Below are 26083 nucleotides of genomic sequence, written 5' to 3' on the forward strand. Positions count from 1 at the left end.
TTTCTCCATGACTTTAGGTAATTCACAGTGAAACGTCTTTTGTGCTCTCATGGTGTGAAGCACCCAGGGTCAGTACTGCCGTGCATGTTGGTGGTTGGGATGTGCATCTTCTCTGCTCCAAGGAGTTAGTAGACTCTGCTTCCTCAAAAGCTGACACCAGTACAATTTGTGGACCGATTGCCATTGAATTAAATGAACTGTTAACATTGTTGGAACTTACTTGCACTTAAGTCTGATGACTACTTGATCAAAACAAGACGTTCCGTTTGCTGGCATAAGGTAGCAAGTGGCCTACAGGAATATTAGCAGTAGTGACACGAGGGACAGGGAGGGTTGGTCAGCTGGGTGCCCTACGTTCAAGTTATTGCTGGTATCTGTGCTTTAATGCCCAGGCCGTGCTCTGACAGCATGCCACTCTCTTACGGAGAGCTGATCCCAGCAGTCCTTGTAATTTTTTAAAGAAAACGTTCTCTTTGCTGGTAGAGTGGACAGAGTTAGTCGAGAAGCTTAGGGTTAGCTGTGCCTGTAAGGATGTGGAACTTGCAGGCTGGGCAGTTGCTTTGTAAAAATGACATGTAGCGTAAGCTTGTACGATCCCATGTTGTGAGTGGTGCTGTCCTTACTTTTGTCAAGTAGGCAGTTTAAGAAAACAATCTAAGCTCAGCTGTTACATGCAACTTTGCAATAAGGCATCTTATGTGTGAAATGATATTATTTTGACAGATTCTTCAAGTTTGGGGCGGTGCCTGTTTCACTATTTTATGCAAAATAAAGACAAAGCGGCTATCTCTCTGTGAGAGCAAATGGGTTTGGGTCGTTTATTTTTTGTATTTGACATACTCAGTTTCTTTTGGCCAAGAATAAAAATAACACGCTGAAGAGAGAAGGCAGATTCTGTGTCTAAGACATTTCAAAATGAGCTAAGCAAGAAGGTCTGCGGGTGAAGGGCTGCGGTGATACAGTGTTAAGGCATGGCCTAAAGGAAGGCATATGAAACCTAGAAACCCTCAAGAGCCTTAAAGGTCAAAGTAACCTGCTAAAATCGGCAGGATAGATTGCTGGAAGCCGAGTCAAAGCTGCCAGAAATGCAGTAACATGCTGGTCAAACTTAGCAGCTGATCGGCTCCTCTTCATTGTCAGGCAATTAAAACACTTCTCACTTTTCAAGTTCGGTTGTTTGAAAGGTCCACCTCTTCCCCTGGGATACGTTTAGCTGCAGATGTTTGTGAGATTACGGTAGCACTCCCGGTACATTCACTGACACTGAGCTTGCTGGAGTAACCCTTGCTGAGCCCCGGTCAGGCAGCAGAGCTTGCTACATATGTGGTCAGTCTTTATCTTATTTGCATGGCTGGCCAAAGATCAGGCTGCTTTTAACACCAAACCTGAAACTGGAGGCTTGCTCTCTACAGATTTTTCTCTGCTTTCTCAGGGAATAAGAAGCAGAAAGTCCAGTTGCTGACGTCTTTCAGCTTCTGCTGGAGCAATTAGGGAGCGCTAGCTGCAGGGTTCAGCTCTCCCGTCGCTGGTCCTGGAAGGCCGTGTGAGGGAGGAAGCTCTTAGGTCGAAAGTGGTTTCATAATCTTCGGTGGGAATGCAGCCCACGTCACTGCAAAGAAACGTCTTCAAAAGTCGTGCATCACAACAGTGATACGGAGTAGTAAGTACAAAGTCTCCCTCCACCCTTGTCTGCTTTGTTGGCACAAGGAGCCGATACTGGTGGAATGTGGAGACTTGGTGGGTGTGTAAAACATATGGCACTTCTCCAAGGAGGGGGACTTGCCTCTGAGGCTGGCTCTGCCGTGACGTGCGGTGGTACCTGGCGGCGGGGGATCTCGCTGGCGGCCGAGCTTGCCGAGGAAGTCAAAGCTGAATACACAGAGCCAGCTGCTGTTAACACCTCAAAGGAGACACGAGGGGTCTCTCATCCCGAACCAGATTGTCAACCATACAGGCTTTGTCTGATATTAAGTGGATGAAGAAAAAAAAATCCACCTTGCCTTCAGGAGGAGATGGATTGCAGCCATAGAGTGGTTCTTTTTGTGCTATGTATTCTTTACCTAAGCTTTTCTCTTTGCAGTTCGGAGTCTCAGAAACAAAATATATGTGTCATCAGAGCTTGCTGTCCAAAAATCAGCATTATGCTACCTGCTGTCATTGCTTTTGTGGAACACAGCACAAAATGTTGAGGAATAACATGAATGAGAGTTAGTGAATCAGTGATAAACACAAACTACTACTCCCAAGAATGATTGGTGTCGGTTGTAAAAAATCATTTTTCCCTCATGTTGAAAAAGACAAATAGATGTCAGAATTAAAAAAAAAAAAAAAAGCTTTTATTTAACAAAAATAAAGCTACTGTTTAAGTGTTAGTTTTAAATGGGAAGCAAAGCCTAAAACCATAGGCCATTTGTGTGTGCGCAGTGTTGCAAAAGACATAAAAGTGACTGCCAGGCAGAACAAGCCCCAGCTGAAGAAGTGAGCATTCAGAAAAACTGTGCAAAAATGTACAGTGAAATCTAAAAAGTATGCTGTGCTTTTTCCACTATTCTTTTTAAGCATGTAGAGAGTAGATGTTAAACTCCCCTCGTGTGTATTTAAGGTCACTATCTCAAACTCACACCCTTGTGTACAGGCACATTCTGGTTAGAAGTGGAAGCATTTACTGGAATACATTCAGAGAGCCCAGAGCCTGACTGGGTGGTGCTGAAATTTTCCTTGCTGATTTTTAAACAGTTGTTCATCTGCACAAATTAAGTTCTGTAGTTACTTGTCTTTTGACATTGTAGACATCAAACTTCAAAAGCTTGCTTGACTGCCAGATAAAATATTGGCAACCTTTTATTTCTAATAGTTCCTATAATGAAAGAGTGTTACAGGTTCTGAGCTGGAAAGAGTAGGTCTTGATCGTGTTGGAGTACAACTGGAATGAGAAATCTCATTTGCTCTTTGAGAATAATTTATAAAGAAGTTGAGTGGAGCAGGAAAGATGACTTGAGTTTTCTGTTTTGCAGTATTGAAATAATTAGTTCATAATTGAAAAGGGACCCTGATTCTGCAGACACGTAATTTGTTACTTAGCATAATACAAACACACTGTTTTAACAGAAGAGGATTAAAACATCTAGCAAGGCACTGTTTTCAATTCTGCTCCTTGTCACCATATGGTGGTTTTACTCTTCAGTTTTCTGTGAATATGAGTTATGCATGAGTTATGAAGTGCAGCATTGTAGAATGAGAGCACAAAAGACCTGCCATTATGTTTGCTAGATCAGTGGTTTCAGTTTTTCAGTGTTCTTGCCCTGTTAAGGAATTTATAGCTTATATTTGAACAGTGGCCTTGGAAAGTTGTCCTAGATTACCTTCTTCTGATAGAAGAGATGTTGTTGCATGTTTTTGATGAATTCTTGCCAACATCTGAGAAGGCATAATTTCTGATTAGTCTCACTGGATTTGCAAATTTACTGTTCTGTTTGCCGGAGATGTATGTTGCTCGAAAAAAAAGAGCAACATGGGAAATTTTTGATTGGGGTTTTTGTGCTTTTTTTCAGTCTCTGCTTTTACCAGTTCTTAAATGGTGATGCTAAACTCATCTCTAAATATTATTTCAGGTAGATGTAGTAATAGACAATAAAACAAGAATAGACTTGTAAAAATCTGACAGGTTCACCTGATAAGGTTTCATATTTTGTGAACAGCAGAATCTTGGTGAGAGCAGCAGTGAGACTGTGTCCTCAGCTGTGATTGCTGTTAGCTTTGGGTCTCGGGTGCACTATACAGCACTAAAAACCAAAACAAAATACAAAAAAAAACTTCCAAGAAAAACCTTTACTATTTCGTAGGGTATTTTTTTTATAAAGTATAGACCTCTTCAGCGTGGAGTTCGTTTCGTCATGGGCACTGCAGAGAATCCTCGGCTCCTGTGAGAGATGACTTCTACTGCTGCTGTTGTTTGCCCAGTTTAAATTCTGCTAAAATGCACTTGATCTCCAAAGTTTGAAATCCTGCATTCCGTAAGATTTTTCTGTTCTCAGAACATGAGCACAGAGGATTCTGTACCTGGGTAGCACTGGATGTTAGCAAGATGTGCACCAGCCTGGCCAGCTGAGCAAGTTAGATTAGAAGTGCAGCTTTTGCCACATGAATGTCTGTTTTCTCGGCAGTGATCTGGCTGGGCTTGGTTCTGGCAACACGGTGAAACGCCAGGACTCGAACACAGTACAGAAGCCAGGACACCTGATTTGGGGTCTTAGCATCTGATTCACTGGGGTCTGGATTTTCCTGGGCTTGATTCAATTGCTCATGGGAACTGGGGAAACAAAGACTCATGTCATCTTACTGAATTCTCAGGTTTCATGTATGGTTTAAGTGATATCCCTAGAGCATTTTAGGGCCATTCAGGGAAAAAAAAGAAGATGCAGGAGTGTGTACTTATTTTCCATAATGCAGTTGCATGTGGCTATACTAGATTTACTCTACTTTTGTATTTGTGTAACTCAGAGGTATGTCTTTTAGCTTCTTGAATTCTCTCTGTAGTTTGAATTCACACTTTTGATGCTTTCGTTTGTGGAGAGCATTAGACTTGGTTACAGCTCAAGACAAAAGTGTCCGCCTCTGATTAGTCACATAGAGAATCACCTGAGTCATCTCCGTCTTCAGCTTGCTTCAGTCTCAGCCTTCTTAAAGCTATGCTGATGGTTGAGCTGCTGATTTCTGTCTCCAAATAATGTCAATGTGTATTACCGAATGTCATTAATTGATTAAAATAGTTCATGAGATGACTAAGATCTGAAAGAGTCCAAACTTCAAGTGTAATGGCATAGAAACTGCTGATTGTCTGTGTCTTACTTGAGTAGTGGCTGGCATAATCTCTGGGAATGGTCCCATAACTTGCATTCAAGATTCCTGTAGAATTGTCGTTTCAAAGGCATTTTAATTAGGTTTTGTGGAGAGCAATTGTGTGATGTAGATTATTAGGGAAAAAATAAATCCCATAAAGCTTCAGTCACTGCGTTTTCTTTTTTCCCTTAGACCTTCAGCAGCGGTGAACTGCATTAGGATACTCGGAACAGGTTTGAATGCTGTTAAGAGAACCAACTAAGTCAAGGGTGGCATTCATCCTGCAGCAGCTAGTGAAATGTATGATTTTTTTTTTGTATGTGTGTGTGCTTTAAACACGTTTTTTTTTGTCAGTAAAAGTGTCATCTTCATCTCTTCTCATCCAACATTTTAATGGTCTGACATGGCTATTTATGCTTTTGTGTCTGGTAAGGCTGATGGACAGTTCTCATAACGTGCCTTGTCAATAGCTCTGTGTGTTTTTCGTGGCAGTGTTGAGAGCCTGTGGTACTTAGTTCTCAGGAAGGACAATACAGTTGCCATTCATCTTTGTCCTAGTGTAATTTTTTCCTGCTAGGAAAGCAGAATGGGTATTAGTCAAGGACCGTAGTTTTTAACGCCTGAGAAGAAACATTGTGATTGTCTACTCTGACGTCTTCAAAACCTCATCCAGTGAGTTTGCATTGACTTGTAATTTGCAGTTCGCTAGCTTTTCATTCTGTTCATGAAAGTGTGAGGGAATAGATGACAAGTTTAGGGGTTGAATCTCAGTTCTTTACTCATGTGATGAAGTTTGTTGCAGCCACTGGTTGGTTGTCTCAAAATGCATCTGCAGGATCTGGACTTCTAAATGAAGAGCACCAACAGTTTTCTTAAGGACTTGCTCAAGCTGCTCTTAGTTGCTGAAGGACAGAGTTACGTCTCACTTTCTTCACATGAGTAAAGCCCAGTGCGGCCACTGAAATAACCAGTTTGGTGCTTCATGGTGCAGCCTTTGTTCTTGCAAGTACCAAGGCTTGTATTCATCCTGAAGACAGTACTCTCTGTGCAATTTTGTTGAATCTTGTGTGCATCTGCAGCTGTATGTTTAGAGTTGGATATAATACTTTTAGACTGACAACAATGTATTTAATCTGAGCCAGATTACTGCCAGGATTACATGTGCGGGCCATGTTTTAAGAAATGCTGTTAGAATTCGGTGACATCTACAGTACATCTGCTGCCATTAAGGCAGTACTGCTACATCGCTGCCTCTTGCAGGGGTCACAGCAGCAGGCTGGAACATTGTGTTTCCTGCTCCGTTTAATAAACGCCCAGATAAATGATATACTGGAAAGTAACTGAAAATATTGATGAAAATGTTAGTAAAATTAAAAGAACAGAGGGGCTGATGACTAGGTATATCTTCATTGTAACTGGGCCTGTAGAGACAGTGTGCTTAGATGAGATAAAAAAGAAAATGGGAGACAGGACAAGAATTTCGGAGGTGTGGTTTGTCTGGCACTGGCATTTGTGGCTGAGCTTGTAATGCTCTGATATGCACGAGGTACGCTTACATGCAGTTGCACCTTTGAAGATATGACGCTGTTTCTTCGTGCCTAATCCTTGCGTCCCAGGAATGACTGTGAATGTATAGTAAAGCCTGTGATCTGTACTTTGAGAGAGGTATTGGCAGAAAATTATTAGGATTGGCTGCAGAGGTGTTAGGATATGGGTCAAACTGAAACTTTATATCGGTACTTTGGCTCCAAGTCCGATTTTTTTTTTTTTATTTTGCAAATAACAGTATTTGAGGTTAAGGTTCTGAACTTAAATCTGAAGCAGAGAAGCATATTCCTTGGCTGTTCTCTGAACTTTGGACTTGGGTTTAGTCATCCAAAATCTTGCAAAACGTTGGAGTGTTTGGAAATAATCTGCTACAGTGTTTACAGTGTTGAATTTGGTTTTGGTTTCTGTTTTATTTATTTCCAGTAAGAGCTTGTAATTTTTTGCAAGGAAACAAGAACAGAATCTTGATTTGGAATTCAAAGATATATATTTTAAAATTATATATTTTTTCAGAAACAAAGGAAAAAGGTCTTTCTCAGCGGGATGCAGCCTAAAGAAAAAGGCAGGGTTACTTTATTATGCAAGCTTTATATTTCCTTTCCAGTAATAGTACTTCTCTAAAATGCCTTGGTAATGTCTAGTTGAAGCTTGGCAATCACTTGGGCCTTTTTCAGAGGATGCTGTGCCTTATTTTAAGATGCTTTGTATTTCACCTGTTTCTTTGTTTCTGGGGAAAAAATTGATAAACAATCTCTATATTAAGCATTCTTCTTTAAATGTTATCCGGGAATATGTAGGTAGAAAAATGAAGCTGTTATTTTCTTGATTCTCAACCCTTCCTACTAATTGTGCTCTGATTGTTTTTCTGATAAGCCAGATTTTTCTCCATAGTTGCAAATGTAATAGCGGCAGGAGATTCTGTTAAGGCTGTAGTAACATGTAGACAAAGCAATTGGAAGGAAGAAAGCTGATATTAACAATAAGTTCATACGTACCTTTTGTTCAGCCTTGTTTAGTGAGTTTATCACACAAAAAGTTAAGAAACTGAAAGACGAGAAACAAATCCGTGCCCAGTTCAGTGCGAGTGCCTGGCTGTACTTTAGGGCTGGCCTGTTGTGTCCTTGATCCTCTGCCCTTAGGGGAAGCAGGATAGGTGTGTGACGTAGAGCTGTCCTTAGCTGGAGGGAGCTTGACTTGTGGGTTAGAGGGAGCAGGACTTCTCCTCAGTCACCATTATGATTGTGTGCTGTGCAGCGGCGGTGTCACACAGTGATGTGGTGGTATTTGTGGATTTTAATTACACAGAAGAGGGCAGGAATGGTTATCCTTTTCTGCATTCCTGCCCTGGGTAAAGCTGATGTAAGCAGAAGTGGGCAAAACCCATGATATGTATTCAGGTATAGAGTTCAAACATATGTCTAATTTGGAAGCTTTTGTATTCTGCTAAAACCAAAATGCCCCAAAATAGAGGGGAAGCAATTCATGTTTTCATCAGTGTTTGGAGTCCATGTTATAACACTCCGTGGTAGTTGTAAGTCCGTGGTCATTTGGATTCAGATTTACCATTAAGTGTTACTGTGCTTTGGTAGTATTGGCTTTCTGATGGCCTTCTGTTGGAAAATCTGTGGCTAGCTTAGCTTTAGGCAAACAGTTCACTGAAGACCATTCAGATTTTCTTGGAGTAATAGTAGTAACGGTTTGGTTGTTGAGGTCAAAGCTCTGAAATGGTATGCTTCCCTTGCCTTTTCCTCCCTGAGTGGAAAACTCAGTCTATAAAGTTGTGTTTGCAATATTTAAGGTTTTTATAGAAATAAGCTATTTCCGTTAGAGATAGTAAATATATTAATAAAATAATCTTGAAAGAGGGCAAAGATGTTGCTGCAGAATTACGTGCAGGAAAGCTGACTTGACAATGTAGTTGAGTTTGAAAACCAAAACGTAATTGCGAAGGGTGGGAGCCAAACCTGCAGCCATCGTGCTGACACAACCTGAAGGTCTAGCTTGTCTGAAAGGCTGAAATTATTTTAAGGCAGATTTTGATATGAAACTGGAAGGGGGGAGGGAGTCAACCTAATCTAGTATGCAAAGCTGATTTGTTGGGAGGGTGTTTTTTCGCTGAACGTCTAACTCTCAAGTGATATTGTATAAGCCATCTCTGTTAATAGGTAGTTGCTACATAATTTTTCCCTTTAAGCAGTAGCATTGTGGCCATCTTTATGATATGAGAATACGAGTAAGGCCAAGTAAATAGGCAGAGGAAATCCAGAAAGCTGCCTGATTTTCTGCAGCCTGGGAAGCGCTTGTGTTGCTTCTCACTTTCAGATGTGCATTGCTAGCTGCTGGGCTGGGTAAGTAGCTGTTTTGTTCCAAAATGGCAACACTAGAGACACATCTGCATGGTCTGGTGTGTTGTGTGAGCCTCTGCCTGCTCTTTTGGAACAGTAGCAGGGAGGGCACGTACCTCAGTTTCTTTGCCCATGTGTGAGCTCTGTGTCAGAGGATACACTGGAAATAAGTGAGTGTGTCTTGTTGAGGGCTGAATCATCCGGTTGGAACAGAGAATGCTATTGGGGGATGAAGGTTGTTTAGTTTTTGAGAAAACGGTGTGTGAGAGAAGAGCAGTCTGTGATGCATTAGCGTCTGATAAACAAGACTTCTTTGGAAATGCATCTCTTTGGAACTGCATGTGTTGCGATCCCTGGAGGACTGTTGCAATTCCTTGGAATTATTTTCCAGTGTTTCAGGAAGTGCACAAATAAAAGGGTTTACCAGTTTCACAGCACCTCATTGTGGGGTTGCTCCTCTTTGTTTGCTTTTCAAAGTGTGTCTGTTGAGGTGATGATAATGACACCTTTCATAAGCAGGTGCCCATGCTTCACTTTAGGCATTTTTCTTTATCTGTCTTGAAAAATAACTAGATAGGCTAATAAATGTTGTCTTGAAACAAAAAGTTTGCTAGTTGGGTATGCCAGTTTCATACCAGTTCATTCTCCGTGAGCACAATGACTTTCTGATTTTAGCTAAGTATTTAATTCATATTTTCTAAACCATGAAGAAAATGTAATGTTAAATACTTCATTGTATCCTTTTGCATAGTAAGGGAGCTTATGAAGGTAGTTTAGGTTCTAACTGGTGCTCTGTATCCTCTCCATTATGCATTTACCAGTCAACTGACACTTTTCTCAAATATTTACTCTGATATTTCACTGCAGTTGCCCTCTTCTTCTCCATTCCCTCGCCATCTCCCTTCCATGGAGGTATCGCACATATTTCAGTTACCCTCTATTTAAATAGCAGCACTCCCTTCCAGTACAAACAATCAGTCAGTCATTAAACAATGAGGAAGACCAACAGTGGAGGAGGTTATGGGTGGGGCTGGGAGAGTGCAAGCACAATTTTGCAGAAGGCTTCCTGCTGAAGAGAAGAAAAGGACACTTTCTGTTAGTGTCAGGGTATCAGTCTGTAATGCTGAGAGAGATGCAAAATGAAGAGGAAATCACTGCTGCAGACATGAGACCTGGATCTCATTTAAAATTATGTAGAACTGTCCAAATTGTTGTTGAAGGTAAGACATGTGAAACAAAAGACTGGCATTTTAACCATGTTTTCCCACCACGTCCTGTAGCAGAAGGTGATTCTAAGTGGCTGTGACTCATTCTCAGGAGGTCCCTGGGTTTTTTTGCTTAATAACAGTGTGAGTTTAGTGAGACTGTCATTAACAGAATATTATAGCTTTTTTGAAGGCTTTGCCATATGTCCTTTCTCTTATCTAACTTACAGCAGAGAACTGTATTAATATTTTGCTGGGAATTCAAGACCTGCTCATCTTTTCTCCAAAAAAAGGTCAGAATAGAGCATTCCCTATGGGGAATTCAGAAGCATAGTTGGGTTACTGCACTCCCTGTCCTGTACTTGTTCATCAGATTGAGATTGAATGTGGCATTCTGGGAACTGCAGGGTTAAAAATGCATTGAAAAGAAAAGAAAAAATTGTTAATGGAAACCATTTGACTATTACAGTGTCTAAAGGTTTCAAGGCTCTACAAGTAAAAGGCATGGACATGGTAAGTCCTGCTATGTTTAGCTTTGCAACAATTTAATTTCTATATCTTGTAAATAAATTGTAGTAAGAAATGAGCTGGGGTGTACATTAAGAAGGTGGTGAGAACTGTCAGGATTGCAGAGTCCATGAGTCAGATTCTCTGGTTCTAATGAGCCATGGGATCCTGGATAGCTCAGCTTCTTACCAATTCAGTATTTTATACTTGGATTACCTTCCAAGTTAGACTTCATACACACAGGTGACAGAGGTGAATGTATTGCTTCCCTTGCAGCTGCCTTCAGCCTTTTCAGTTTGTAAAACCCTAGAATTTTCCATGGGAGGTGCAGATCCTTGCACAGCAGATGTGACCCTACTGATAACAAATGTGGTTTCCTTCTTCACCTTTTGTTTACCTACTAGAGATAATGAACGAGAGGCCTTTGGAGATTGGTAAACCAGAAGTAAAAAACACTGTAGATGCAAGGACAATATGCAGTGGCAACATGCTATTGCAATTACCTATACCAGTTCTGGAAAACACAACACAACAGAGATCTGTTTGTAGTACATGTCAGTTTGGCCACGTTTCCAGTTATGTAACAGCCTGGGTGGCACTTTAGTATAGCATACACTGTGTCAGGCTTGGTCTGAACTCCTCACACCCAACCCTTTCTCCTCTCTCTGGTTTATCAGCATTTGATATATTTCATGGCGTGTGACATGGGTGGTTTATTGAAAGAGAATTGAAAATAGAGAGCAGCATTGACTCAAGAACGGTTTGTGGATGTGGTTTTGTTTTCTGTCATATCATAGTTGCTATGGTGACTTAGCAAAGACCTGTTTAGCAGTCACTAGATGTTTCATGTTCTGGGCAAAAGTTAGGGATTTTCCAATATTCTTGTAAGAGCTGTTTTACAGAAGTATGTGTGTGTATAGTCTTATGCAATAGGTCCCTGCTGTCCTTATTGCGGCTTCTGTGAGAAGGTGTGTACCTGCTGTATTTTGACTGGTGGTGTCCCTTCCTGAAGTAGTTTCAAGGAAGCTGGATAAATAACTTGCCCATCTTGTCAAGGTTATCAAGTATTTTTTCCCAGGAGGGATGTCATGGCTTGCAGGGACAAATGCAAAGGGATGGAGAACATGAACCCCGCTAAGGAGTGGTCCTTCTTATGAATTGGTTATGCAGTTGAGGAGGAGGAGGAGGATGCGTTTGGACCTGATTCACATGGTTGGAGTCACTAAGTCTGAGCTCTTTTCTGACATCTCTCAGGCTTCTCATGTCACCTAAGGCATGATCAAGAGCATGATGCAGCTACAAGCTTAACTGAGATTTTCTAGGTTGATAAGTGGGGGGCAGTAATTCTTCTCTTCAAGTTCCCTGTGTTCAGTGGGAGGGGTTGAAGGCCGCAGCGCACGCTTGGAGGATTGCTGCTGCAAGCAGAGGCGCTTCCCTGGCAGGCGAGTCGGGCCGGTGTTTGTGAAAGTCTGGCTGTGTCTGGCAGGTTGTGTCAAACCCAGCTCCCTCCCCTGCCTGCCCCCTGGCCTGGGAGCAGCCTTCCTGCCTGCGGCCGGTGAGCTAGTGCATTTGGCCACCATCTTGTTGGCAAGCTGTGGTCAGCCTCCAGCTCTGCAGTGGGGCAGTGCACCTTGCAGCATGTTCTCATCCCTGTCAGCAGAGGTTTGAAAGCAGGAGACAAGGTTTCTTATGTAGGCTTGACGTCAGAGAGAGCTTTTTGGACACCAGCACCGCAACTAAATAAGTCGTCAGTGCTACTGGAAGTCCCAGTGGAGTTCCCTTTGTCGTGCTAAGCTAGCCAGAGAGAAAGGGTTGATTTCTTACGTGCTACCTAGGCAGGGTCATCTTGGTGATGGACATATTCAGAAAGTCAAGATACGCGTCTTATTTTACTCCCAGAAATTCAAACAGTTATGTTGGCAAAATAAATTAAACTCTCAGAAATGCTCCTTCATCTGGGTTTGACAGTAAATGAGAAGGTTCTCCTCATTTGAAAAAAAAAAAAAAAAACCACTTTAAAAATTACGTATACATTTAAGCTAACATAATAAACTTTTCCTACTTGCTTGACTCTCCTGTTATGGTACGTATTCTGTAATATGACCTTATTTTCCCTTCTTTTTAATGATGAACCTTTGTTCTGTGCTTTAAACTTACTTCAGATCTGAATTAATTTGAAGTTCTTCCCTCTACTGGTGCCTGCTGCACCTATTTCACAGATTTTGTAGCTTAAATGTCTCAATATTGAGACCAATTTTTTTCTCTTCAGCTCTTTGATGAACAGTTTTGGCCTATCCGTTTTCTATTGCTCCACAGAACTGATACTTCATCCCCACGGCAGATTGGAAGGGGTTTTTTTTCTGCAGCCTGGGCTAATCTGTTTCTTACTGGCAGCTCTTTCATTTTTATCAGTTTGTAAGGTTAATTAATGCAACAGCTTCCAGTCTTAGTTGTCTTAAATATTTTGAGGAAAGAAAGTGGTTTATGCACATTTTTGCTGCAAAGCTAGATTTTGTTGAATTTCTGTTGAATTTCTGAGTTAGATTCCCAGCTTCTATAAATCAGTGAAGTTCCACTGAAGTCTTCTGGATGATCAGCTCAGCTGAGGATCTGGCCTTTTACAATATTAAATCATGTCAGTTACTAAAGTTGAGTTACTTTGCACTGGCCATATGACAGTTGCTGCTGTATTTTTCTGTAGAGAAATACAGGGTATATTTCTACTACCTTTTATCTGTGTGTACCTATAAAGAAAGACAGGTGTGTGTGTGTACTTCATACACACACATATACACATGGATGTTTATACACACAGTCACCCACACACAAATAAATGTGGTAGGAAAACCTGTCCCTCTTTTTCCTGTCGTTAATTATGCACTAGTACACTCTAGGCTTCAACTGAGTTGGGTGGGTAGAGCCTCACTGAAGATTTGGGCCACTGGGTCCAAATTTGTTTCCATGTATCGAAAAGCTCCACAACCAACTAAACAAAACCCCACCAAGCTTCACTCCCAAACTTGGAGACACTTGGGAATAAAACAGCTCCAAGCAGAAATAATTTAGATTTGCCCTGCAGAGAGGTCCCTTCCCCGCAGATCCTTGGATTATGCAGTCGTTTCACCCGATGTGGTTCTACTCCCAGTGCACAGAGCAAGTGAGGTCTTTTTTTATGGTCCAACACATGAAACCTCCTACTTATCAAGAGGAGTGGGAAGGGAATGGTATGATGGGCAGACCAAAGGTCCAGGATCTGTGATGGATTAGATGAGAATGTTGATCCAAGGAAGCTCAGAAATTCCTTCGTACAGCTTTGGGGGAGAGTTTGGTGTCTCCCCGCTGTTAGTCTTTCTGGCTGATGTCTTATCATGTTAATCTCTATGAGATTAACATTTACTTTAAACTCTTTCAGGTCATTACAACAAGTGAGCATGGCAGTAAATTCTTCCATATCAAGAGTGAGACAAATTGTACTGCGCTGCGTATTATGGCGTAGTACTACTAATTGCTTAACTTGATAAATGTCTTCTGATAGGTTATATAGTTAATGAACAAAGATGTTAATTGCTCTTATCTGAAATAGCTACATTTGCAGGGGCGTTCTCTGGAGCCATGGAAGTCTCCTAACAGAGATTTATTTCAAATCATCCATTGTTTTCGGCAGTTTCAGAGTCCATTACCCTTCAGTGCACCTACTGAATAGTCTCCACCCCCATCAAAGTTTTGAGAGCAATCAACTCTTCCTACGTGTTATTCAGCAGGACTGAATCTTATTTGGGTATGGAGAACTTGAATGTAATACAGTATGCTCATAATCTTGGGCTACAGCAGCATGGCTCATTCTTAAGAGCAGCCAAGAGAGAAATAAGCACCTGATAGTAGAAGAGCAAGGGTCTGGAGTAGCCCTGTTCCCCCCCCCCCCCACCATCTGGAGTATTTAATTGGGAAAATAATTCTTCATTGTTGTGTTGGTGGGAGTTGTCTGTCTAAATATGTTTTAATGCAAATAACCATCTCTATTTGTAGAATTCATCTTTTCTAAATGCTTATGCAGCTGAAGATTTAGGACATTATTATATGAGTAAGTGCACACAAGCCTCATTAACAATGGACGTCATGTTTATTCTTTCCCTTTTAGAATTTCCCATGGAAACAAGTGGGCAGATTTTTGCATTATTGAATAGTCTGCTGCTGCTGACTTTTCCCAGAAATGCTAAGAGAGAACTAGCCTTATGCGTGAGCCTACATGTTCTTCCAGTTTTGGGAGCACTGGATTCCCTTAAGATTTGATTTATAGTATGTTTTGGCGTGTGGCTATTCTGGTACAAAGTTGTTCAAAGCTGTATGATTAATAAGTCTTTATGGAACTGAAAAAAGACAAGAGTTCTCACTGAGGTTAAAACATACCTGATTTCCCTATGGAGAAGTTGCATGTTTCGTTAGGAGGCTAAAGGCTAATGTGAAGAGAAGAATGTTTCTTTGACTTAGGTTTTTGTTTGTTGTAATAAATTTCATTTGTGAGTCTTTTACAGTTTTTTCAGAACGTACTAAACAGCAAACAGCCAGAAGTCAAAACTGTAACTGTAAATCTCTAAGCTGACACATGTAGATTATCTGGCCAAAGTTTCCTAAGTTAGGATTAATTTTGTAGCGTGAATGAGAAAAATGCATTATCTTGCTTCATTTGATAGATTTCAGACTTTGCCAAGAAACATCAATCTCCTTTCAAAAATGACAGCTATAAAAGCAAGAATTATTATTTTCTCAAATAAAGGCATTTTCAGCTGAACTTGATGTATTACTGCTCAAAGATGCTGTGGCTTTAGACTGTCTCATATCAATAATTAGACTGAAATATTCGGGTCCTCACTGCTCACTCCCTTCCCCATGATATGCTGCCCCCTAAATTGCATTAACATACTAGTTTCTGTTTCACATTAGAAATGGGGCCAAATGAGCTGAAAAGTAATCTGGCAAAAGCTGGATGGGTTCCCTGACCTGCCTGACACCGCAAATATTTATATGGGCAGAGGCAAAGCAGGTAGATGGAAGTGAGAACGCTGCTGAAGACTGGTATTGATGCCAGATGCTTCGTGGTGACCCACTGAGGATCTGTCTCATTTTAGGTATTTTCAAATCTCTGAATGCACATTTCTGGTCTTGCATGTTGTTCTAGTTTGAATTTCCCATGGAGCATCTTGGGGTGAGGATGCAGCTTCTGGGGGTGTGTGCAAGCAAGATCAGCTGGAACATGAGAACATGCAACACTTGCACTGCTTATTTATCCACCACAATGATTCACCGTGATTGACGTTCACATACCTGAATGTCAAAATAGCCTGTGTTTTAAGAGGAACCAGTGACTAAGGCTGTGGTTTTACCTCAGGCCATTTCCTGATAAACAGCTGAACTGTGCTTGGTCTTGAGAAAACACAGCCGGGGAACACCGCTCTGTCCTCGCCTCTGTGTGTGTGCAGGGATTAGGGAAAGGACACCTTTGTGTGGGGCTGACGGTCAACTCATTAGTGCTGTGCTCTGTCTGTGAAGAGCATCGTAGCTTGTGAGGTCTGGGAAGCCTCGGGTCTGAAGACAGCTCTGTTTCAGTGCTTCTTCATCACATTTCTGCACAGTCCTGATGTGGAAGCACGGCCTTCAGTGTTTGACAGCATCTAGAAGCACAATTTCAAGGAGCTCTACACAGTGATAAATCACTTTGCTTTAGACTCTTTTGATTATAAACGGAGGTGAAGCTGCCTATAGCTGATGTTTTCAGAATTGAAGATATTTCAGTTCCTATGTTTTTAATGAAACAGAAGCAATGCATATGCCGTGGCTTATAGGGATTAAAGTAGACTTGGGCTATTAATTTTTTGAGTAAGGTAGCAAACAACTGTAATGAAGCTTTGTGTGTGGTATGGCTAGATAGAAGGTATGGAAGTGGGATCGTACGAGTGCTATATAAACTACCTCGTTGGTGTAACACTTTCATTTGGAGAGATTTACCATCTGTGTAATTCCATGTTATGGTTTAGGTAGTCTTCCTGTCCTTTGCAAACTGCAGAACTCGGTGTGCCTTCATTCTCCTTAACGAAAAGGACTGTCCTATGAGAAGAGGTTTATGCCTGGGATTAGAATCACTTGTGCATGGCCACAGAGGTGTGATTGATCTGGATCAGTTGTCTTTAATGCTGTTTAAATGGATGGTTTAAGGTACAGAAGAGGCTTCCCTTGGGAACAGATTCAGTGAGAATTCTTCAAATCTTCTTTGAAGTTAATGGAGGGTATTAAGGGCAGTCAGCACCTTCTTAAGAGAAAAATTTAAATTGCTTTGATTCATTTCTTTTTATATTTGCATCAGCTGGTTCTGGATTTTTCCCATCTCCAGTCTTTCAGAGCATGTTTTTGATAACTTTGCCTCCTGAGCATACTAGATTTTATGCTGGCTGTTTTCATATTTTTCCCTGTGTTGTAATGCTGATTACCGAAGGATCTTGGGCCTTTGGCTTCCTGTTGGAACGAGATAATTACTCTCCAGTAGGCAACGCATGACGTACAGTATCAGCATTAAGCCACTGGGATTCCAGTCACTAGTGTAGAACAATATTGTGGGTAAATGAATAAGCAGAAGTTTATCATACTTCCTGAATAACAAGGTCTTCGTTAAAGAGACAGCAAAAATTATTTTCAACGAGGACTAGTGTAAAATGAACGCTGCCGCAACAAACGTTACTGAAGAAGATATTAAAGTTCAGTTCCCTGGCTTGCTGGGTTTTTCTTGCTGAAAAGAGAACTGGCTTTTTGTAGCAGCAAAGGTGGATGACAGGGCCATCATTGCATTTTGGCAGATGATGTTTTTGGCCTTATGAATGTGTATGAAGTGTATAACTTCAAAGTACAATTTCCAGATGCACCACCTACTTAACTTATGGAAGAAAGTTGTACCAATTAGAAGCAGAGACGTTCCAAATGCAATTTGCTTATTTCACACTCACCCCCAGGAATCCTGTGTTGTGATTTTAAGAGTTGGCCCTGTTTGACCCTGAAATAGATGTGGTTTCTCCCTTGCCTTCTTTATTTCAAGACTGTCGGTTAAAAATAACTTATGTATTGGGCACAGTGGGAGTAAGTTTGAAAAGTTTGAGTTATGTGTAAACCAGTAATAGTGAGAAAATAATTCATAAATGTAATGAGCTCTCTTCTCTTGCAAGACATGGCCAACTCAAGGGTTTATGCGCGTAGTGGGATTAATCACTTTTGTATGAAAATAGTTTCTCTGCCATAGCAATACTGATCAGTTTCCTTACGGTATAGCAAAGCAAAATAAATTATGTCTTGAGGACCTAAATACTCAAATTACTTAAACAACATGAAGACTTGCATAAATTATGGCATATGTACGCATACTCAGTAGATAGGCAGCTATATCTCTATGTATTTACTTATGTTTAAGACATAATTTCACGTGTGCTTGCATGTATACATTTATATTTCAGCTTATCTCAGCGATAATTGTACTTCTGTAATGCCTAAGAATTATGGGGATACTAATAAGGAGTTTCATGCTTAAGTTTGTTTCCTTGCTACTATCAATTTATGTTGTACATGTAATTGCAAAGCACAGTTACTTATTTATGTTTTAATTGTGACTTTAATTGTGAAAAAGTGGGCACCAGCAGTCTGTGTAGGAAACCAGTGTAGGCTGAGATGAGCAGGTTGGTTGCTGTGCTTTTGCTTGAGTCTGAAAGCTGGGGGCTGAATCTTTGGACCCCCCAAGAACCACTGTCAAATGTAGCAGTCTAGATTTTAATGATTTGCTTGATCAACGTTGCAGCCAGGGAGAAGAACAAGAATGTGTGAAATAAAACTACCTTAACAGAGTACACTGCTGTTCTGTCTGTGTGATTGAGCTGCTTCTTCATACGTTGATAGCACATGCATGGCCATACCCCTTCATAGCTCAGTTCAACTGTAAATAGGTTCTATTGATTTTGGGTCTGGAACAAATGCAGTTTGATATTTTCATATTTTAAGCATCTAGGTCTGGCCTGATTTTGTTTTTACCTGAGCGATCTTAACGCTTGAATGAGTTGGATGAAGGTGGCTGGATGGATCTCTCATTGAATGGCCTGTATAGGGATTTTGCTTTCCAATTAGGTATTTTGCAGATATTTTCAACACCAAGAGTAATTTTGATAGATCTATTCTTACCTTGAAATTGTGAAACTTCTGATGACTAAGTAAACATTTTTTTCTTCTCCTTTGTTTTTTTGCAGCCAACTGGGTACATGGAAAACTCCATTTCCTACAGTGCTATTGAAGATGTTCAACTGCTCTCCTGGGAGAATGCCCCCAAGTACTGTTTACAGCTCACAATCCCAGGGGGTACTGTCTTACTGCAGGTACAGTGTACACAGAAGTACAATTTTCTTTCTCTCTTACTATGAATCTCCTTTACTTTCTGTTTGCTATGCATGTAATCTTAATTAGATAGACTCAGAAAAGGCAGAACTCAGTGATGCCAAATTATCTAACCAATAGAAAATTTACTCAGGGTGGTAGCTCTGAAACCCTGCATTGTTTGACAGTCAGAATGGAAATTTTGGGCCACAGTAATTAAATCTTGCTGATTTTGTGCACCTAAGTAGTGCTCTGTGGAGAGGCACAGTAATGCAGCCTGGAACAACTGTGTTTTTACATATGGTCCTATTCCTGCATGATACAAGTTAAAAATTTTGGTTCGTATAGGAAACCCATAACTTGCACTGGAACTGACAGGTATCTTTTTTTAAGATATTAAATCTTTTCTGGAAGATTTCGGTGTATTTGTATGGATATCTACATATGCTGGTTCTCTAAGTGGTGTTTTCAAACAGAAGACACTATGTTTACATTATTCCAGATTTCTTCATCCACTTGTGAGGCTTTGTAGGACCTCTTAGGTCACTGCAAGTTTTAGTGATAGAGAAGCACTTCCATAGCACTGAGCTTTGGAACTACTTTAGAGTAGGCAAAGAAGAGCAACTGAAAACCCAGCTGCTTGGCCCACAAAGAACATTGAACCGTCATAACTTAAAAAGACTGAATTGACTCCAACTTAGCTCTTACCATAGTTCTCAACATTGTTTCAAAGACAATTCGTTGCCTGCAACCCTTTGGGAATTTACTTTTTTGGTGAAATATACAGCCATGGCTATTATGTACATGCATTTCATGCAGGTAGGACTGTAAACAGACTGGGTGAGCAATTTCTGCAGGAAATGTGAAGAAAAGATCAGTTTGAACTGTGAATAACTCATGAAAATTTAAAAGGGATATTTTTTTCTTGAAAAAGTATGAACAGCTTTAAAGGCTTTATCATAATAGAGCTTGTGTATTTGGATGTGTACACACACACACACTTACTTTAACTGTGCCACTTTTGCATAAAATGTAGTCCAATAGATAAAAAGATGGGAACATACTAAGTGATAACACTAGTGACTGTGAAGACCGTGTCTGCTGGATCATTTGTCCAAGAGATTCATGGTACACATTGCACTGATCCGTGGTGCACAATCCAGCATTTCATTATTTCTTGGTGATGAATTGTTTGCTGAAGCCCCTGTAGGGCCACAAAGTATGTGACACCGTCTGTATCCAGGGAGGGTTTAGTTAGAGCTCTTCTGAAGTGGCTCTACCTGAGAAAAGTAACACAAGCGGTATCATTCAGTAGCCCAAGGCTAGATGCCAGGCTGGCCTGTGTTTTCCATACTATAGACTTTTGTAGAGACATGGAACAGCAAGGTTGACTCTTGAGTTGGGAAGCCCGTATAACTAACACTACGTCATGCTAATGTTAGATCCAGCTAGGTCCAGCTCTCCTTTGCCTTCATCCTTCATTTCAGACAGGCTGATGGGTCAGTTCGTATGCGGAGCTGTTTACCAGCAGCCCAGAGGAGACAGTACTTGACTTCAGCCCTTCACGTAGTTCCTGTGCTTTGGGGTTTGGGATGGTTTTGGAATGTCGTAAAAATATCATGAGGTTTTGATGATTTTCAGCATAGCAAATACACTTTTACTCTGAAATGGCTAGAGGTGTACATGGAAATATTCATGGTCACATCCTTTGTGGAGTATATTTCTGGAGCTCCCTTTCATTTACTTCACTGGTGTAATTCTGGGGTTTTGCAGCCCTATAAAAGGGGGCTGCAGCCATTTCCCCATTTTAATCTGAAAATGGTGCAGCTCAGTAAGTTTGGGATGACCTGGGAACATCTAGCTTTGTGGACTCTCCTCCACAAAGGTGCATAGGTGGCATTTGTGTGTCTTTTAACATGTCCTTGAAGCACAGGCATATGTCCCATTGCGCACAGAGCGTACGTACATGCCTCTGCTCGCTGCCTGGTGAATTCTGTGGGTCAAAATGACTTACCGATTTTAGGCGTTACCAGGGAGTGTAGGGAGTCTGAATTTCAGACAGGCTGCTGCAAGTCCACCTAAGTCCCGATTCTGTGGTTTGAAAAGCCTCTAGTGTGTGCGACATTGGGGAAAGCAGGAAGATGAGCCATGGTTTCCCAACAGCTAGATTAGGGTCCTCATTATTGACGAAATCTCCCTTGCCTAATCCGTTAATTAAATTAATTAGAAAGAAACTGATTTGTCAAGTTGGATGTTTTTGATTTTTTCTTGTGATAATTTTGACTCTGTTTTTTTTCTATGAATTTCCTTAGTGGTGCTAGCGTTTCTGTTTATAACTGTTTCAACAGCTTAGAATAGCTACATCTGCCTTTCCAAGTCCTGCTTCTAAGCCTTTATTCTGTAGTTTATGGTAGCTGCCTTTACGGGCCTACTTAATAGGAAACAAGATAAAGTTTGAACCCACAGCTCCCTGCCTCTGAGTTTAAAGGAAATTGGTATGGCGTGCAGACTTTAATCTGGAGCAGCCTGCCTTTTGTTTCTTTAAAAGCACCCCAACAAACCAAACATACAAATAATTGTTTGTGAGAAAGTAACGTATTAGCATGGATGCTTTGGTATTTTCTTTGAAAAGATCGGTGTCTTTATGTAACCTCATAAGGACTGATAAAGAAGTGGAGTGAGCTGGGCTTCTGTTATGTTTATTGCTGACTGGCTGAGCAGACTAGATCAGATTACATTATAAGTCTGGGAATTGCAACATAATTGAAAATACAAACTTTAAAAATGCTTTTAGTATGACTTGGTCCTTGGTAGTGTCTTAATTCATCCAATGTGGTCAGATTGGAAGGAGTGTAAAAATAGATTTCTCTTATACAGTTGTAGTGTGTATTCACAAATCCAAAACAGTACTAAAAGTTATATTTAGTATACTTAAGAAACAAGATGAAAAACTGGATTTTTCAAGTAGTTGAGTTCAACAGAAATTCTCTAGTATATGTGTCAAAGAGTCTAAGTATCCAAAAGATGCGTTCACTGAGGTGTTGGGAAATGGAGATGCTGAGAAATTAGCCCTTGCATCCTTCAGTTATTTCCGGATTTCCAAGAGACTTCAGTACACTTATGGGAAATTGGGACTTCTTTTATAAAATCATTCTGTCCTGCTAGTCTGAGCAGCAGCAGTGTAAGTCCAGCTCTGGTATCAGGAAGTGTATGATGGTGAAACAAGTCAAACCAGTCCAAAACATGTTCCCAGTACTGTTTCTTCTGAAGTGCGCTTTTGGTGAAATCTGGTTGTTGGGGTTTTTTTGTGGGTTTTTTTGTGTTTTTTTTTTTTTTGTGGTAGTTTTTTTGGTTGGTTGGTTGGTTTTTTTTTTCCTTCACCGAAGACTTGGTCCACATGAGGTTTATATAGATAAAAATGTTTAAATGAACTGTTTTGACTACAACCCCAATTTATTTAATGTTTCTGATTTATTGTAATTTTATATTTTGATATATGTTTTTTCACATGCTGTATTGTAAATGTAATTCTATGGGATACTATTGACACGGTGTGACATGAAATGAAACATTTTAGTAGTTCTGAATCACAGGCTTTCCTGATTTATCATTTTGCAGAAAAATTTTAAATTCCAATTTTTGCTTCAGTGATTTGAGGCAGAAGCAAATTTCGGACAACTGGTATTTCCCTCAGATGGAAATTTGTTTCCAGCGATCCTTGTGGAAGGATGTCAGCATGTGGTATCAGAGCATCCTTCGTGCATTTGTCTGTGTTAGGCATAACAAGTGCCACAAGAGAGTCCTAGTCCATGTTCAAGTTCTCATCCCCCTTGCTGTCACCAAGGTCTATTTCTGGCTTATTACCGCACAGTAATGAGTCAGAGAAGGAAGAGTGCCATTACCTTTCCTTACATCATTCTGATGTCCTCCCATAGCAATAGTGACCCATCCCAACCTATTTTAACACATGAAATCTGACAGGCAGCACCGGAGGTGATGCAGCTCCTCTTAGGAAATTGTATCACTGTAACAGGACGTGTGTACCTGGCTTTCAGAGAAGGATTTAGTTTTCAGTCAGCAAACAGCTTAATCTGGCCAGGATCACATTGAAAAGTTATCTTCATGCATGTACATCCTACTCAGTGTTTGTTGTATAAGCACAACTGTCTGAGCACAGGCGTGTTTCACTGCCCAGCATTTGAGGATTCTCTTTGTCCCTCATGGGAGTCATGGACAGTCAGTTTTCTAGACATGCTGGGGGCTTGTGTTTTCTTTCCTCCCGTCAAATGATGTGGTCCCTGGTCCTTCTGATGAGCAGTAATCAGCTCTCACAGATTGCTTTTTTCTTTCCTCCAGTTGGGATAGCAGGTGTGAAAGAAGGTTTTGCTGGAGCCACAAGCTTGTAGGCCACAAGCTCTTTAGGCCAGGAAATAGGAGCTAAATTTAGCCTTTGAAGGAGTGTGAGCTCTTTAGTAATAGCTGGGCCTCCTAGAGCTGGGCTAAACTTCTGCTTTTCTCCTTTGCGTTTGTAAAGCACAGTGTGCGATTATGGTATTGTGTGGATGATTATGGAGAGGGTGCTGCTATTGATAGTGAAATAACTGGAATAACCTTTTGAAAGAGATTAAAAAAACCTGAAGAGTATAATTTCACAAGCTGCTTAGCACCAAATGTAGGAGGAGTCTCGGGAAAAAGGCGTTGGTATTTCAGTCATGACAGTACTGCCTGCTTTCCCATGGTGTCCTTTCTTTCAGATGAGTCCTAAGTGCCTTAAAGCTGCCACCACCATCCCTGTCACCAGTGTTGTTTTATTCATTTCTTGACTATCAAGTGTAGTCAGAAGGAAAAACAAACAGAACAGGAAGCCTCGACAAGTACAACAGTCACACGCTCAGCTCAGTGCTTGCGCATGCTGGTTTTTGCCAGGGAGTCCCCGCAGTAGATGTTTCCACTGGCTTTTTTATTTTAGTCTCCTTGGAGAACCTGGCTATTGTTTTAAGTGTGAGTCCAGCTGATGTTGCCGATGTGGAGAGGTCATGCAAGGACCGCAATCCAGCAAAGACGGGGAATATTTTCAGGAGGAAAACGGCATTTCTAGCAATTACCGGCAACTCTGAACCTTGAGTTAAGGCAGAAGAGCAGCAGGTTTCACTTGCAGGCCTGCCCGTGTAATGGAGGTGGGATGCTGAGATTTGCATCAGCAATATAAGGGGTTTGTACAGTCTGCATGGGGCAGCAGTGTATGTGCCATGGGGGTTTGACTTCCTGCAGCTCTGCTCTGCTGTTCCTGTGGCTGATAATAAATTGGTGCAGAGAAGGCTGCAATATTTTACGAGTCCCAGTAATGAATATCAGCTGGAGGAAAACATAACAAAACCCCATCCTGCTGACCAGAGAGCAAGCGAGGGAGGGAGAGAGAAACAGAGAATAAAACCAGGAAGAGTTAAAAACAGAATCTGGATTGTCAGGTCCCACTTACTGTCTCGACTTCTCGGATGGCAAAATCCCTTGGGGAGGCTGTATGTAAAGAGAAATCTGGGAACTTTTTGCTACATGGACAAGCCTGTTCTTGCATTTTTCTGAGATAACGCACATGCCAGTAAAAACGGATGCTGTAGTGCTAACTTAATGTTAAAGCAACTTGGTAGCATGGCACGCGTGGTGTGGTGGAAATGACAAATTTTCTGCTGATGCTTGTTGCTGTAGACATATTGGTATCAGTGGAGCTGTGAGTATTTATATTCGCTAAAGGTCTTCGCCATCATTTCTGGAGTGGTTGGTTTCTTGCAGAGTTTCAGGTGTTGTGTTTCTCAGCAGCACGCAGGTTCGTATTTTGTCTCCTCGCCTGGGTGGAAATTACTGCAGGGGCTGTAATCCTGGCGTGAAACAAGTGTTCAGCTTCCTATTTTTGTAAGGAAAAAGAAAATCTGCTTTTAAAAAGTTCACTGCTTTTTAATTAAAAAGTGTATTCCTACTCATTGACTAAAAGTCTTTTGGGTGCCGAGAAAAATACTTGCCTTTTTGATCAGAGATGTAGATTTACTTATGTTGACCAAAGCACTGCCTATGCAGGCATTTAATCTATTGCACAGTTTTCCTCCTGTGAGCAGTCTTTCTGAAGCTGATGAAAGAATCCTATGAGTAAAGTTGGTACTGCAGCTTTTCAGTCGCTTTTTCTCTCTGACCGAACATTTACACCCCAAAAATTAAAATATAAAATCTTTCAGAACACAGTTCTAGGATCAACTCATCTTAAAAAAAAAAAAAAAAAAAAAAAGTACTACCTACAGTAGGCATTCATAAAGTAGGTATTCTTCCTTCTCATTGGAATAATAATAAATAAGCTACAAGTAGTTTGAATCTCCTTATGCCTTCTAAGAGTTTTGCTGCTGCATTTTCATATTTTCTGAAGTACTGTTCTGCTATGTGATTGTGCAAAAGCAACAGGAGGCCTTCATTGTGTAAGGAGCTCCAGTCAGTTGGACTGTGTGCTACCCACAACCCTGCTAAAGCCATTGCATTTGAGTACAAAACTCTTAGCAGAATTGGGGCCTAAACATACCGAACACACAGGGGGCCCAAACTATTGTTTTACATAGATAGGTTATAAAATCTTCATTGTACTTCATTCCTATCTCATTGACTGTTTGTAACAACAGCAGGCAAAACACTTCCAGGTTGAATCTTTTTTCTAAGTTGGAAAGGTAGCTCTAAGATTAGAATTGGTCCCACTGTGTGGGCAAGGCTGAGAGTAAGAAAAACTTTCCCTGTGTGGTCAGAATGCCTAAGGAAAGCCTGTTTTAAAGTCTTTTGTGTCTCATTTTCTCCTCTTTATTGTACCCTAGAGCTGAATAAATATAGTAGGTTTGCCCTCAGCTGGGGTGAAAAAATGTAGGTGTCAGTTCCTGGGAAGTGATGACTTCAGTGCAGATGTGCTGGGCTCCAGGAATGCACATCACATAAAACTGTAAATGTGTGTGTGCAGCCCCCTATAAATGAATTGTAGTTCCCTCCACTGCTTTATACTTGGTGCTCATTGCTCCAAACTTCAGGAATGTTATGCACAATAACCTGTATGCTTGCATAAGTCAGCGTGTGCAGAGGTGGCCATTGGCTGGACAGCTGTCTGGATGACCACTGACAAGAGCGTGATGGCCCTTCTGTCATCCTGGCATGCTATGAAGCTCCCACTTCTTTTTGTAAGAAAGAAGTATTCCCTGTAGTCCCTTTCTCTGTGTAAGC

At 40.9% G+C, this 26083-nt stretch overlaps 1 protein-coding gene across 3 annotated transcripts in view; it reads left to right on the forward strand.

The window, feature by feature from the left end:
* CMIP (c-Maf inducing protein) overlaps positions 1-26083 on the forward strand; it is a 136512-nt gene that overhangs the window by 54099 nt on the left and 56330 nt on the right. For all 3 annotated transcript variants that reach the window (XM_086468955.1, XM_086468958.1, XM_086468957.1), the window contains exon 2: positions 18718-18843. In XM_086468955.1, the coding sequence (XP_086325081.1) occupies positions 18718-18843 (126 nt within the window). The remainder of the gene's footprint in view (positions 1-18717; positions 18844-26083) is intronic.

Source organism: Leptosomus discolor, chromosome 8 (genome assembly GCF_034619465.1).
Source record: "Leptosomus discolor isolate bLepDis1 chromosome 8, bLepDis1.hap2, whole genome shotgun sequence".
Taxonomy (NCBI): Eukaryota; Metazoa; Chordata; class Aves; order Leptosomiformes; family Leptosomidae; genus Leptosomus; species Leptosomus discolor.